This window comes from Erinaceus europaeus, chromosome 16 (genome assembly GCF_950295315.1).
Source record: "Erinaceus europaeus chromosome 16, mEriEur2.1, whole genome shotgun sequence".
NCBI classification, from domain to species: Eukaryota; Metazoa; Chordata; class Mammalia; order Eulipotyphla; family Erinaceidae; genus Erinaceus; species Erinaceus europaeus.
Window position 1 is genome coordinate 8,188,627 of NC_080177.1, and position 11,970 is coordinate 8,200,596.

The 11,970-nt window shown below is 38.2% G+C and overlaps 1 protein-coding gene across 5 annotated transcripts in view; it reads left to right on the forward strand.

Annotated features, from left to right (window-relative positions):
- The window catches only part of RORA (RAR related orphan receptor A), a 933,557-nt gene extending 922,058 nt beyond the window's left edge, over positions 1 to 11,499 (forward strand). For 4 of the 5 annotated variants that reach the window (XM_060174402.1, XM_060174405.1, XM_060174404.1 and 1 more), the window contains 2 exons: positions 1,473 to 3,190; positions 3,300 to 11,499. In XM_060174402.1, coding sequence (XP_060030385.1) covers positions 1,473 to 1,637 — 165 coding nt within the window. In that variant the 3' untranslated portion in view covers positions 1,638 to 3,190; positions 3,300 to 11,499. The remainder of the gene's footprint in view (positions 1 to 1,472; positions 3,191 to 3,299) is intronic. The other variant, XM_060174403.1, reaches the window with a different exon arrangement.
- The last annotated feature ends 471 nt before the right edge of the window (positions 11,500 to 11,970 follow it).

The window sequence follows — 11,970 nt, forward strand, 5'->3', positions numbered from 1 at the left end:
TGACCGTCAACTTGTTAGGCTATTAAATTACCTTCAAAATCATATTGAACAGCTGCCTGGTGTTCTCTGACTTGTGTTTCTCTGCTGTGCAGATGTCCCCTCAGGTTAGTGCCAGTTCCTGCGAGAGTTAATACGATATTGTCGAAATGCCCTTCCCAACCAATCCTGTCTTGGCTCGTCACTCCCTGTTTTTGCCCTATAAAGCCCTTCTTCTTTCGCCCCTCTTCTCTTGCCCGGTTTTCACCCCAGTGGTTAGACACAGCAAAGGGTGCTGTGCGAGGCGGCCATTTTGGCTAGCTCCACGTGGCCCGAACCACTGTGCTCTCACCCAACTCTGAGGTGCCGTGCGAATAAAGAATTGTGTTCCCTCTCCGCTCCTCGCTCTGCTCCGCCTCGCAGCACATTTCTCCATCATTTCTTTTTAACTTTTTTTTTCTGTATTTTTGTTTTATTGGGTAGAGACAGAGAACTTGAGGAGAGAAAGAAAGATACCTGCAGCACAGCTTCATCCCTTGTGAACCATCCTCCCCTGCTGGTGGGGACCCGGGACGTGAACCCAGGTCCTTGCACATGTCAACATGTCAGCTCAACCAGGTGCCAGCCACCATTTGGTCCCTTCTCTTTGATTTTCAAGAGATTTACTGATTTATTTACTGATGAGTGAGAGAAAGGAGAGAGAAGGGAAGAGAAACCCAGAGCATCACTCAGGCAGCTGTAATTCCAGGAATGGATGCCAGGGACCTAGAGCTTCAAAACCCACGCTCTAACCATTGTGCCACCTCCAAGACCACTGTCCATCTTTTCTATTTTTCTTTCTTTCTTTCTTTTTTTTTTTTTTTTGTGCTAACCCACCCCCTCCATCTGAAAACATCTCACATGTCTGCTATCTCGCCATATTGTAAAGGTTACCCTGACTTAGTTTTTTTATTGTTAATCTATTTCTTTTTTATATTTTTTTAAATCGTTGTTCACAGTCTCCTACACTTTTTGGGTAATACTAACTTTATTTGTATTTTTTTTTAAGTTTTTATCTTTTATTTATTTATTGGATAGATACAGCCAGAAATGGAGAGAAAGGGGAGATAGAGAGGGAGAGAGACACAGAGACACCTGCAGCAGCTCTGCTTCACCACTTGTGAAGTTTTCCTCCTGCAGGTGGGGACCAGGGACTTGAACCTGGGTCCATGTGTACTCAACTAGGTTCACCACCACCCAGCCTCCTAACTTTATTCTTATATTGTATTAATTAATTTAGTGAACGCAAGATACAGAAGGAGAGAGATCAGAGCACTGTTTCAGCCCAGGCCTGTGGTGGTGCTGGGGAATTGAATCTGGGATCTCAGAGTCTCAGGCATGCAAGACCTTTGCAGAACCATTATGCCGTCTCCCCAGCCCTATCCTGACTTTGGATTCCTCTTGCCTGGTGTCTTTTTTTTTTTTTCCTGACAACATGTCCTTTCTTCTCCTTACAGTTGATATGCAAGGTGTCTACACTAAGAGCCTTATGCGGACGGCACACAGAAAAGCTCATGGCATTTAAAGCAATATACCCAGACATTATACGACTTCATTTTCCTCCCTTATACAAGGAGTTGTTCACTTCAGAATTTGAGCCAGCGATGCAAATCGATGGGTAGACGGGAGGGGAGATCGCCACCCGGAGACACTTCCAGAAGGTCTGAAGTCACACACGAGGAGAAAAATAATAGTAAATGATAATAATAATAATAATAACCACCACCACGACGACACAAATTAACCGAGACACTTTCTGAGGCCCTGCGTGGCCCTGGAGCGCCAACACACTGCACATCTCTTGGTGATGGGGTCAGGCAATGGAGGGGAGAACCCTGAAAACCAGTCCAGAGTTGAACTTGTTTTTCTCACGCATATGATTTCCATTCTGCCTACAGCTATGGACCCTTTTCTGTCTTCATGGCTCGACGGCTGGCCTCTGTTTACAGCAGGAGGAGGGGACGCGGAATCAGTCAGTTGGAGGCTCGCCTTGTCTCAGAGCTCACTGCCCACGGACTTTCTGCAGGGTCTCTGATGGGTCTTTTGCTCACAGCAGAGAGTCCAGCAATAATCGGTGACTGGTGTGTGCAGTGCAGGGGTGGGGGGAGGGCGGCGGCATGACTTTGCACAACTGGCTCTTGGTCTCATGAAGGAAGTTTGTTTTTTTTGTTGTTGTTTGTTTTTTTTTTTTCATTTTTGTTTGATTTAATTTTTTTTTTCCTACCGATTATTGCCCGTCGGCATGACAGAACAGGGAAAGGGTCCCTATCACTCGCAACAAATAGCATTATAATATATTACAGGGTACATGGGCATGGAGACTATAGATAGCTAAAAAGAGATATTGTTTATATATTGTTTTAATTAATATAAACTGTAGTGACTGGTGTAGCTCTTCCTGTTGAATTGATAAGGCACTTTTCATTTTGCACCTTTGTTTTTTGTTTCGTTTTCCGTTCTCCCTTTAAATTAAACGCTCGGCGTGTGCACCAGAAACACAAGTTTAACTGAGGAGGCTTGGAAGGTACGTCAGGAGGTGTCGATGCTGCTGTTTACAAAAAATGTCTCTGAAACGATTTTTTTTTTTTTTTTTTTTTTGGCTGGTCATATTCTAGAAATCACACCGTTGGATTATCATGGTTTGTTTTGACTCGACACATGTATTTGGAATTCAAAACAGAACTCTTCCTAAGTTATCCTTGGGCTTTTGTGGGTGGGTGGGGTAGGGGAAGGGAGAGAACGTCAGAGCCGATGATGTGTTTACGCTTCATATACAAAGGTGAAAGATGGATGGGGGCTGTGGACTTAGACCTCGATGGTATATTGCTAAATTAACTTTCTTTTTTTTTTTGGTACTGACTTTGAAAACACCACCTGCCAGAGGTAGAAGAAATGAGACACACTTTATACAGTTAGTTCATTACTTGACAGACTCAGTCTCCACCCGAATTCTTCTTTCTTTGATAACCATTCAATAACCAGAATCTTTCTTAGACTCTAGCTTGGAATGACAAGCAGGACCCAAAGACAAACATGAGGTGTTTACTGTGTGAATGTTTATATTCTTGGTAGAATCCAGAAGTCCGAAGAGTTTATCTCAGAGTGAACTAGTTCTCCTGGAGCTGTGGTTCTAGAAAAGTCTCTAGGTTTCATAGACAATGAGTAGATATTCTTGGTAGAATCCAGAAGTCCGAAGAGTTTATCTCAGAGTGAACTAGTTCTCCTGGAGCTGTGGTTCTAGAAAAGTCTCTAGGTTTCATAGACAATGAGTAGAAAAAGATGAGGGGAGCAGAGAGTACTGAACCAGTTTTTCTTCCTTTTCTCAGAAATACATTCAGCCTCTAAAGTTAAGTGGATCCTAGCTGCAGTTTCTTTTACATTTTATCATCACTAGAAAACTGTGGACTGTAATTTATTTTTATGAAATGTCTAGAAGATTGTTTGGGCTTTTGTGTTCAGGTCAGAAATGACTGAGTTGTTTCCTGTTGGATTTTGTGTTTCCTTTTGTTTTGCTTTGCTTTTTAAAGATTTTTCCCAGTGTGGGGGTAGAGGGCTGGAAGGATCTAAGGAGCAGTCAGTATACAAGTGTTAGGTTTTTTATTTTTCTTTTAAGGAGTGAATTTAGAGGATGAAGGCATTTGGAGGGTGATTTTTTAGTACCCCCTTGAGTGGGATTCAGACTCTTGAGATGACATCACAGAATGTGCTTCTTCAGAAGCATTCTTTGGGGGAGGGGGGTGTTGTTCAGATGCTCTAAATTTGGGGTGGTTTTATTAAAGCTTCCTTTCGCTGAGGGGAGAGTATCTGCTGCTACCAGCTCCTTCCTGAATGCCCTGCCCGATTTGCCAGGTGGGCTTGCCAGAGCCCTGCACTCCTGCTTTTCGCTCCATTGCCTGACTTGTTTCCTGAGAGACTTGGAAAAGGGGCAAGATGTGTGTATGAAGCCTAAATAGCATCTAAAGATCTGTTCTTCGTTTTATCATTTTTTTATTCAAAACTATAGTAAGGATTTAACCATAAATAGAAGATGAAAGTAATATTTACTTAAATTTGTTACAAGAGTGTAAGATTTTATTTGAGTGTTTATATATGAGAGAAGTTAGCAATCAGCATATAGTATTTATACTTGGGTAAGAAGGGTTCATTCAAAAGTTTAATTTAAATAAGTATAGTTCCTTTAAAGGTCAATAGTATTTATGCTCTGAGAGGAGCACCAAGCTTAGTTCAGTTTATTTATTTGTTCATTTTTCCCCTCCATGTTTGTGGGTGGTTTTTTTTTTCCCCCTTTAGGGGAAATGGTGTGTTTTGATTTTGTTTTGTCATGTCTTTCTTTCGGGGAGGGGGGTGTTCAGATTCTCTAAATTTGGGGTGGTTTTATTAAAGTCTATTAACTTCTCTTTTAACCAAAGCTTTCTGAATATGACCAGCCTCAGGTGCTAGTTAAAGAGTGACTAAACTGAATTCCAGTGTCCGCTTGTGAAAGGCGAGTCTGAAGCGTCTCTAAGGGTGAGAGAGAAAACAGTGTCAGACTTAAAATAATAATAATATTAATTAATTAATTCAAAAAGAAACAAATCCTTCTTTCCAGCAAGGGTTCTGCATGGACCTCATGCAAGGAAAACAAACATACAAACAAACAAAAAGAATGATGTACCTATCTGGGTCTCAGTCACACCTCAGTGACATTGTTTTTTTGAGTAAACGGAGAGGCATTGGCATGATGCTGCTAGGAGGTCTTTCTGAAAGAACAGCAGGAAGTGAGCTTTCAGGGTCATGTACATTGACACCCCCCCCCCAAGGTGAAATGAGGGAACAGCTATTATTTGGATCAAAGTTGAGATCTGAAATCAAATGCAATTGCAATCTGAAGTCCAGAAAAGGGTATGGGGGAGGGGTTGGGAGGGGAGCCACTTGCACCTTTATTTTCTTCCTTATTCTAGAAACACCTGTTTAATAACACAAAATAATGAGTAATGCCAGAACAATAATTCTTAATAGTTTTTATAGTGAGTTTCCTAATCTTTAGTGTCCAATATTTTTTTGATGATTGGAATCACATCATTGGTGCCCTAGCTGCTATAATACCTTATATGCCTTTTTTTTTTTTAACCTAGGGCAAATATGGCTTTTCTGTAAAAGAATACTTTTAGTGACAATGATGTCCAAATGTCATATGGTGAAGAAACTGGCCTTGGTCACAGTGAAAACAAAAGTACAGATGAAAGTGTTTTGGAGGGAGGGGACCGTTTGCAAATTGTGTTAAAGCTATGTATTTAAAAAAAAATGTTTTCGTCATCCTAATTTCACCTTTCCTAACTTATGACACTGCTTCTAAGTTTGGTTGTTCTTTATAGTGGTAATATCTAGATTTCTGTGAGCATAGGGGGTGGGCAGAGGGTCAGGTGAGGAGAGAGAGAGAGAGAGAGAGAGTGTGTGTGTGTGTGTGTGAGAGAGAGAGAGAGACAAAGAGAAAGAGAGAGCTTCATGTGTGTGAGGTATGTGTATCTGACCGCTTCTAAGCTACTAAGTGTCAATGGAAAACAAAAATGTATTCAAAATCAAAACTAAAAGATGGAAAAAAAATTTATTCTATACAAAGCCTTGTCTGGACCACTTTAGAGAGACTTCTATTTTTTTAACCCTTCTATAAATATTTGATGGCACTTGAACTATTCCTGCAATAAAATGTGATTTGTGTAAAGATTTAAAAAAAAAAAGATTTTGTAATGTGAAACAAAGAAAGAAAAGTAATGTAATTTTTCTAAAAAAGCAAATACAAACAAACAAACTTTGTATTATTTTCTTGATGGAATTTGTCTACCTGTCTTTGGAAAACTTTTTATTTCATTGAATGTGCCATAGTCGAAATCCGTGTCTTTTTTTAGTTGTAGGATAAGGAATAGCTGTTTGTGTTCCGACATTCCAAAATGCAAACCAACCTAATAGACTCTTGTAATGAAAAAAGGTTGACAACGTAGGACATAGGACGTAAGCGTCTCTCATTGTTGCTTTTTTTTGCACATGTTTCTTCATCCTCTCTAGTGCAATATGTACATAGACACTTGCAGGTGTACCTTAATCCCTCAGGGAAAAAAATACATATTTCTACAGTTGTGTTTTGTTGTTGTTGTTGTTGTTGTTGCTGCTGTTGTTCTTGTTGTTTGCCTTTTGTTTTTGGCTAAGGAATGTCGATTGAATCACTCTTTATTGTTGAGGGGCAGCCAGATAATCCTCCTAAAGCCACTGTTTCAAATACTGATTGTCTAAATCATGTGTCCTTCCAGTGCTATTATTTTAAGGTGATGATGATAATAATAATAATAAAGGTTATTTTCTGACAGTTCTTTGTGCTGATTGGTGAAAAAAAAAAGGGGTGAATAAGCACCTTATGATTGACTTACTGTGAATGACAATCCATCTTGATTATCAACAATAGAAGCCCTATCATTTTGGAGTTGGGGTTAAGAGTCAGAATCAATGTGCTCAGGGATCTTCTAAAACTCTTAAAACAGGGTGGCCAGTACTACTGGGACAAAATTGTGTTGTTGTTTTTTTTATCATTAATAATAATACTATCTCTCCAAGGCACAAGTGAGCTGCAAAGCTGTGTGTGTATGTGTGTGTATGTAAACTCTCAACTATCATCTCACTGTGTTCAGTTTTGAAATTTAAGTGCTCATCTGTCTTATGTGCTTAAGAACAAAATAGATCATTGTGTTGACTTTCCAAAGCAGGGCTAAATTATCCCAGTGTGTTCAAAAGACCAGTCAATAGGCAAAATGCCAACCAAGAACATCAAAGTGCTACGGACACTTCTTTTACCATTTTCATCTATCACTAGAGTATCCACGATAGAGTTAAATAATAATTTTTTAAAAGCTCTGTCAGCCTGGCTTATCACTGTTAGTGAGAGAGGTAAAAGTTTAAAAAAAAAAAACATAATGCCAACTGATAACTTATTTTCACTATATTGACCTCTCAAACCAAACCACGAGAAAAAAAAATCTTGTTGTAAAAACAATTGTTTGATTTCCACATTTGTAGTTCATATCTTGAACAAAAGCTAATGGTTTTTAGAGGGTTTTGTTTGTTTGTTTGATTTTTGTTTTGTTTTGTTTTTTGTGCTATGAATCCACTGCTCCTCCTGGCCATGTTTTCCATTTTATTTATTGGATAAGACAGAGAGAAATTGAGACAGGAGGGAGAAACAGAAAGAGAGCAAGAAAGACCTGCTTTGCCGCTTGTGACGCATCCCCCCTACAGGTCGGGAATAGTGGCTCAAACCTCGATCCTTGCATAGGTTCTTGCACTCAGTACTACGTCCTCTTAACCAGGTGTGCCACCACCCAGTCCCCCTAATGTTTAAAGATGGACAAAGCCCACCTGTGTAACAGCAGTGTGGTCTAGCTTCTGGGGTGACATCTTACATTTTTTAGTTCCCCTATTTCGAAACCAGTGGACCTTAATATAATAGTTGGCTTTGATTGTTTCACACTTGGAAAACACTTTCAGAAGAAGCTATAGTATTTTTCTTATTCCATAGAAGAGCATGCTTTCCATTTTTACTAAGTGAAAAAAAGAAGAAACCTTCGCCCTGTTGCTTCTTCATACACACAGAGACACACACAGATGTTATTGGCCTTTCTACAATACATGTGATTGCCACTTGTTTCTTAAAGAAGATAGGACATAGAATCCCCTGAAAACAACTCCATTCTGTGGATCCGATTATATGACTAGATAAGCAATTGGCAACAGGCAGCCTTAGTCTGCTGTTGATCATCTATGAAACATGTCTTCATCCTATTCCTAGACACCAGTATTACTAAAGACAGTCCACCTGATTTGATTAAAAAGATCTTCTTATCATTTATTTCTAAGAGATGAGAAGGCTGTGAGAGATAATCAATTTTTTTTTTTTAAAGCAATCGGTCTCACTTCTGGGTCTGCTTGCTTGTTTGTCAGTTTTCAGTGAGATCATTGTTGTCAGGCCCTGGGGACAATTCTAGAATGCATCCAGATCCCTGACTTCATAGCAGGGAAACACTGTAGATAGGAAAGAGCTCCATGTTTATTGACCAGACCCTTAGAATTATAGAGCAATAACTATATTCAGTCATTCGCTTATTCCTAAATGAATGACAGAATACTCAACCCAAATAGAAACATTTCTTTAGCAATGCAACAGAACATGGAGTCTTGTGTTCAGAAAGTGAGTATGAGTACTTAAAATAGATGCTAAGTGAACCCACCTTTGCTGTTTATATGTTGTGTGTTTGCCACATTAGCACGATGACACTTCTTTTTCTCTTTCTCCTTTGAAGAATTAATGGAAGACAGCTTGCTAATCGCTCCGGCATGCTGCACATGCCATTACGTTGTTCTTTAAGAACAACTAACTTCTCTCCTGTGTTTGTGTGTGATTCTTCTGTCACTTATTGCTTTCATGTGTTTGAGAACTATTTCTAGAAACGTAGTGATCATTGAACAGACTGCATATGTGAGTGCATATTCTGCTTGAGCAATATAGTGAATACAATTTCACACATGCACACACATGAATGAATCTCTGTGTACTATACACATCTTCCCAAATCCAAAAGTCTCTTATCCACAATAGTTTGAAATCTCATCAACAACAGTGGTGACTTTTTTTTTAAAACATTAGGACATTAGCTGGCTGCTGCTTCAAATGTACCTGTTGTGTCTGCCTGCTCCTTTTGTGGAGACGTGTTTTTGTATTGGATGTTTGGGCCAATGGGAGGCTTCAAGCTACAACATATTTTCCCAGTTTAAATGTATTTAACATATGACGAACCCCAGACAAGGCTTTTAATATGTATAAAGAACTGCAGTGTGAGGTGGTTTACTTGCAAACTGTTTTCAATGTTGTCCATTTTTATGGCACCTTTAACAATATTCTTGTTTCCAAAGTACAAATGAAATAGGTTAAATAATCTAGCCATAACTGAATGTCAAGCAATAAAACAAATGACTTTTGTGCATAGACTTAAAAAAAAAAGATACAAATTTTAGACATCTGCATGTAAATGCAATCTCTTGTTTACTGCTTTCTTCAACTTGAGCAATTGATTCCTTATTTACTATTAACTTAAGAACTTGTAATGGCCTGTAAACATTTTTCTCTCTTACTCTTCTTTCAAACTTAACCTTCGTCCCTGCTTTTGAGTCATAATACTTAATGTTGTTCTGCACATCTCTATACAGTTAACTTTTTGGCTTTCATTCTGTATAGATAAGAAAAATGTTATATTATAAACAGCCTACTCAGTGCAAATATTTATCTGTTTATCAACTCCACAATATGCTGTATAATACTGGTTTTACTATATAATCTATTTTAGACATAGCTGTTTAGAACTAGAGTGTGCTATTTTTGTGTTTTTCTGATGTGTGGTGCTAGATAAGTTACTTTTGTGAACAACAACAAAAAAAAAAGAATTCCCTTTTATTCCTAGACAATACCACCTTTGGGTCTTGTTAATTTCACTGAGTATAAATATATATTTGTATATATATACATATATATCTATCTATCTATCAATGCCCGACTGGCAGCTGTATCAGAGTGCTAGATTTGGGACATGCTTTTCTCTTTAAATACATAAAGTCATTATATAAATTATTCTAGAGCATATTTAATTAGGATAAAATTACGTCCTTAGTATGGATATTTGACATCTGTAGGGTCAATTTGTTCATAAATAAATGTGGAGTCATGAAAACTTATTAGCATTTACTTTATATTTGCTATCTGGCTCTATACCAAATCTCCTGAACTACAAAAAGCCTCCAAGGTTCTAAAGAAAGCAAAATAAAGAAAGAAAACTCTAGCTTAGTGAAGTATTTCTTTTTTTCTTCTCCTCCTTCTCCCCCTCCTCCTCCTCCTCCTCCTCCTCCTCCTTCCCCACAAAGGAATAAAATGATTGGCATCTGACAGAGTGTTGTACCTAGTTCCTATTACAGAAAATGGGCATTTTGATAAGACACCTTTGGTGGCTAGAGAGCAGAATTACCTTCTCCCCTCTTACCTGAGTCATGAAAAGTATGGATGTCTCCACTGTCATGGTAAAATTGTAGCCATAAAGCAAATATGAGAAGGGTTCTCCCGTTTCAATATGGCCTCCACCAGTTCTATGAACTGAGTATAGAGCCTTCATTTAAAAAAAAAAAATTAGTCATGAACTTAGCCAAACTCATCTTTCTTCCCAAGACCTATTGTCATTCATAAAAGCAGAAGAATATCAAATATCTAACTAAGGGTGTAGTTAACCTTATTAAATATTGATTAGAATTGTTCTGTAACATTACTGAATTTATAAGATCTTTAGCAAAGATTTTTTGAACGATTTATAAATATAGAGCAAATGTTTCTGTTTATTGCACTTTTTGTAATAGAAGGTGATAAAATTCTCAAGCCATGGCTCTTGGCTTCCATGCACTGCATAGTCACCCACAATCCTAGACATTTTCCATATTTATGGAAGAGTTGCTGTTCCCTTAACTACAAATGCAATGGCGTGGCTCACAGAGAGCCAGTCTAATTGTTAACCCTCTAGAGTCATTGGCTACCTTTTAAGGAGAAGTTGCATCACTCCTTATTAGTTTGCTTAGCACCATTCAATATCCTGAGCTTCCTAAGGGCAGAGATTGTATCTCTTCTGCATCCACACAATGACCTGCACATACCAGTGTTTGATCATTTTGTGGAATGACAAGTGTCCCAAATCAAAACTTTTCTCCTGGGTTGTTTATGGTAAATTGAAAAAGGGAATGCCAAGCCTTATGGTTAACACTTTATCCTACCACCAACCAACTATTAAAGTCTTTAAGAAGATCCCATGAAATGTTGATTCTGTGTGTAGGTCTTGAAGATTAAGCACACAAATTTAAAAAACAAACAAACAAAAAACTCTTGTGAGTAACAAGCTCAGCCTTCTGTAAATAAACATGCAAGTTTGGAAACAGTAATACTGTACCTATAAATATTTGCTGTCTGTGTACAGTATGTAAAAAAGAAAAAAAAAACTACTTTTCTGTCACACTAAAAAAAAAATGCAAGCCATTTACAAGAAGCCTAAAAAAAAAAAAAGAGTATTGTACTAAAACTTTGCTAATGATCTTTATTAGCAGATCACCCAACTTTTCACTTACATTGGATTTTCTTTTCAATTCTCTCTTAACAGTAGTCTGCTTATCTCCAGCTGTTTGTTATTTTACCGAGTCCTGAATTAAAAAAAAAATATTTTGATTCATTTTGTAAATACAAACTGTAAAAAAGAGAGATTTAATGTTGTCTTTTAAATACTCCAATTTTCATTCTAATATGAATGTTGTTATATTGTACTTAGCAATTGTACCTTTAATATTACATTACCTTTATTAAAAGTGCATCGAACACATCAATTTTAGATGTGCTTTATGTGCTGTTATCCTATAATAAAACTTCAGCTTCTAATCGAACACTGGCCTTGTTTTCCCTTCTTTTTGCTTGGTTACTGAGTTTGTAGTTTCTTTCTTTTTTTAATATTTATTTATTATTGGATAGAGACAGAGAAATGGAGAGGGGGAGATAGAAAGGGAGAGACAGAGAGACACCTACATCCCTGCTTCACCACTTGTGAAGCTTTCCCCCTGCAGGTGGAGACCTGGGGCTTGAACCCATGTCCTTGGGCACTGTGAGCGATTAACCAGGTGCACCACTGCCAGGCCCCGAGTTTGTAGTTTTTAACTTACATCTGGCCTTCAGAGAACTGTGTATTTTTACCTTCTATCCTTATGGTACACACCCTCAACAATGATGTCACCTGTGACCCTGGCCTTGAGAAAAATGGGGAATCTATATGCAGAGCCTCCAACCTACTAGATCAGAATCTGCATCTTTGCAAGATTCCCCCAGATGACTGGTTTGCATATTAAAGTCTGACAAGCACT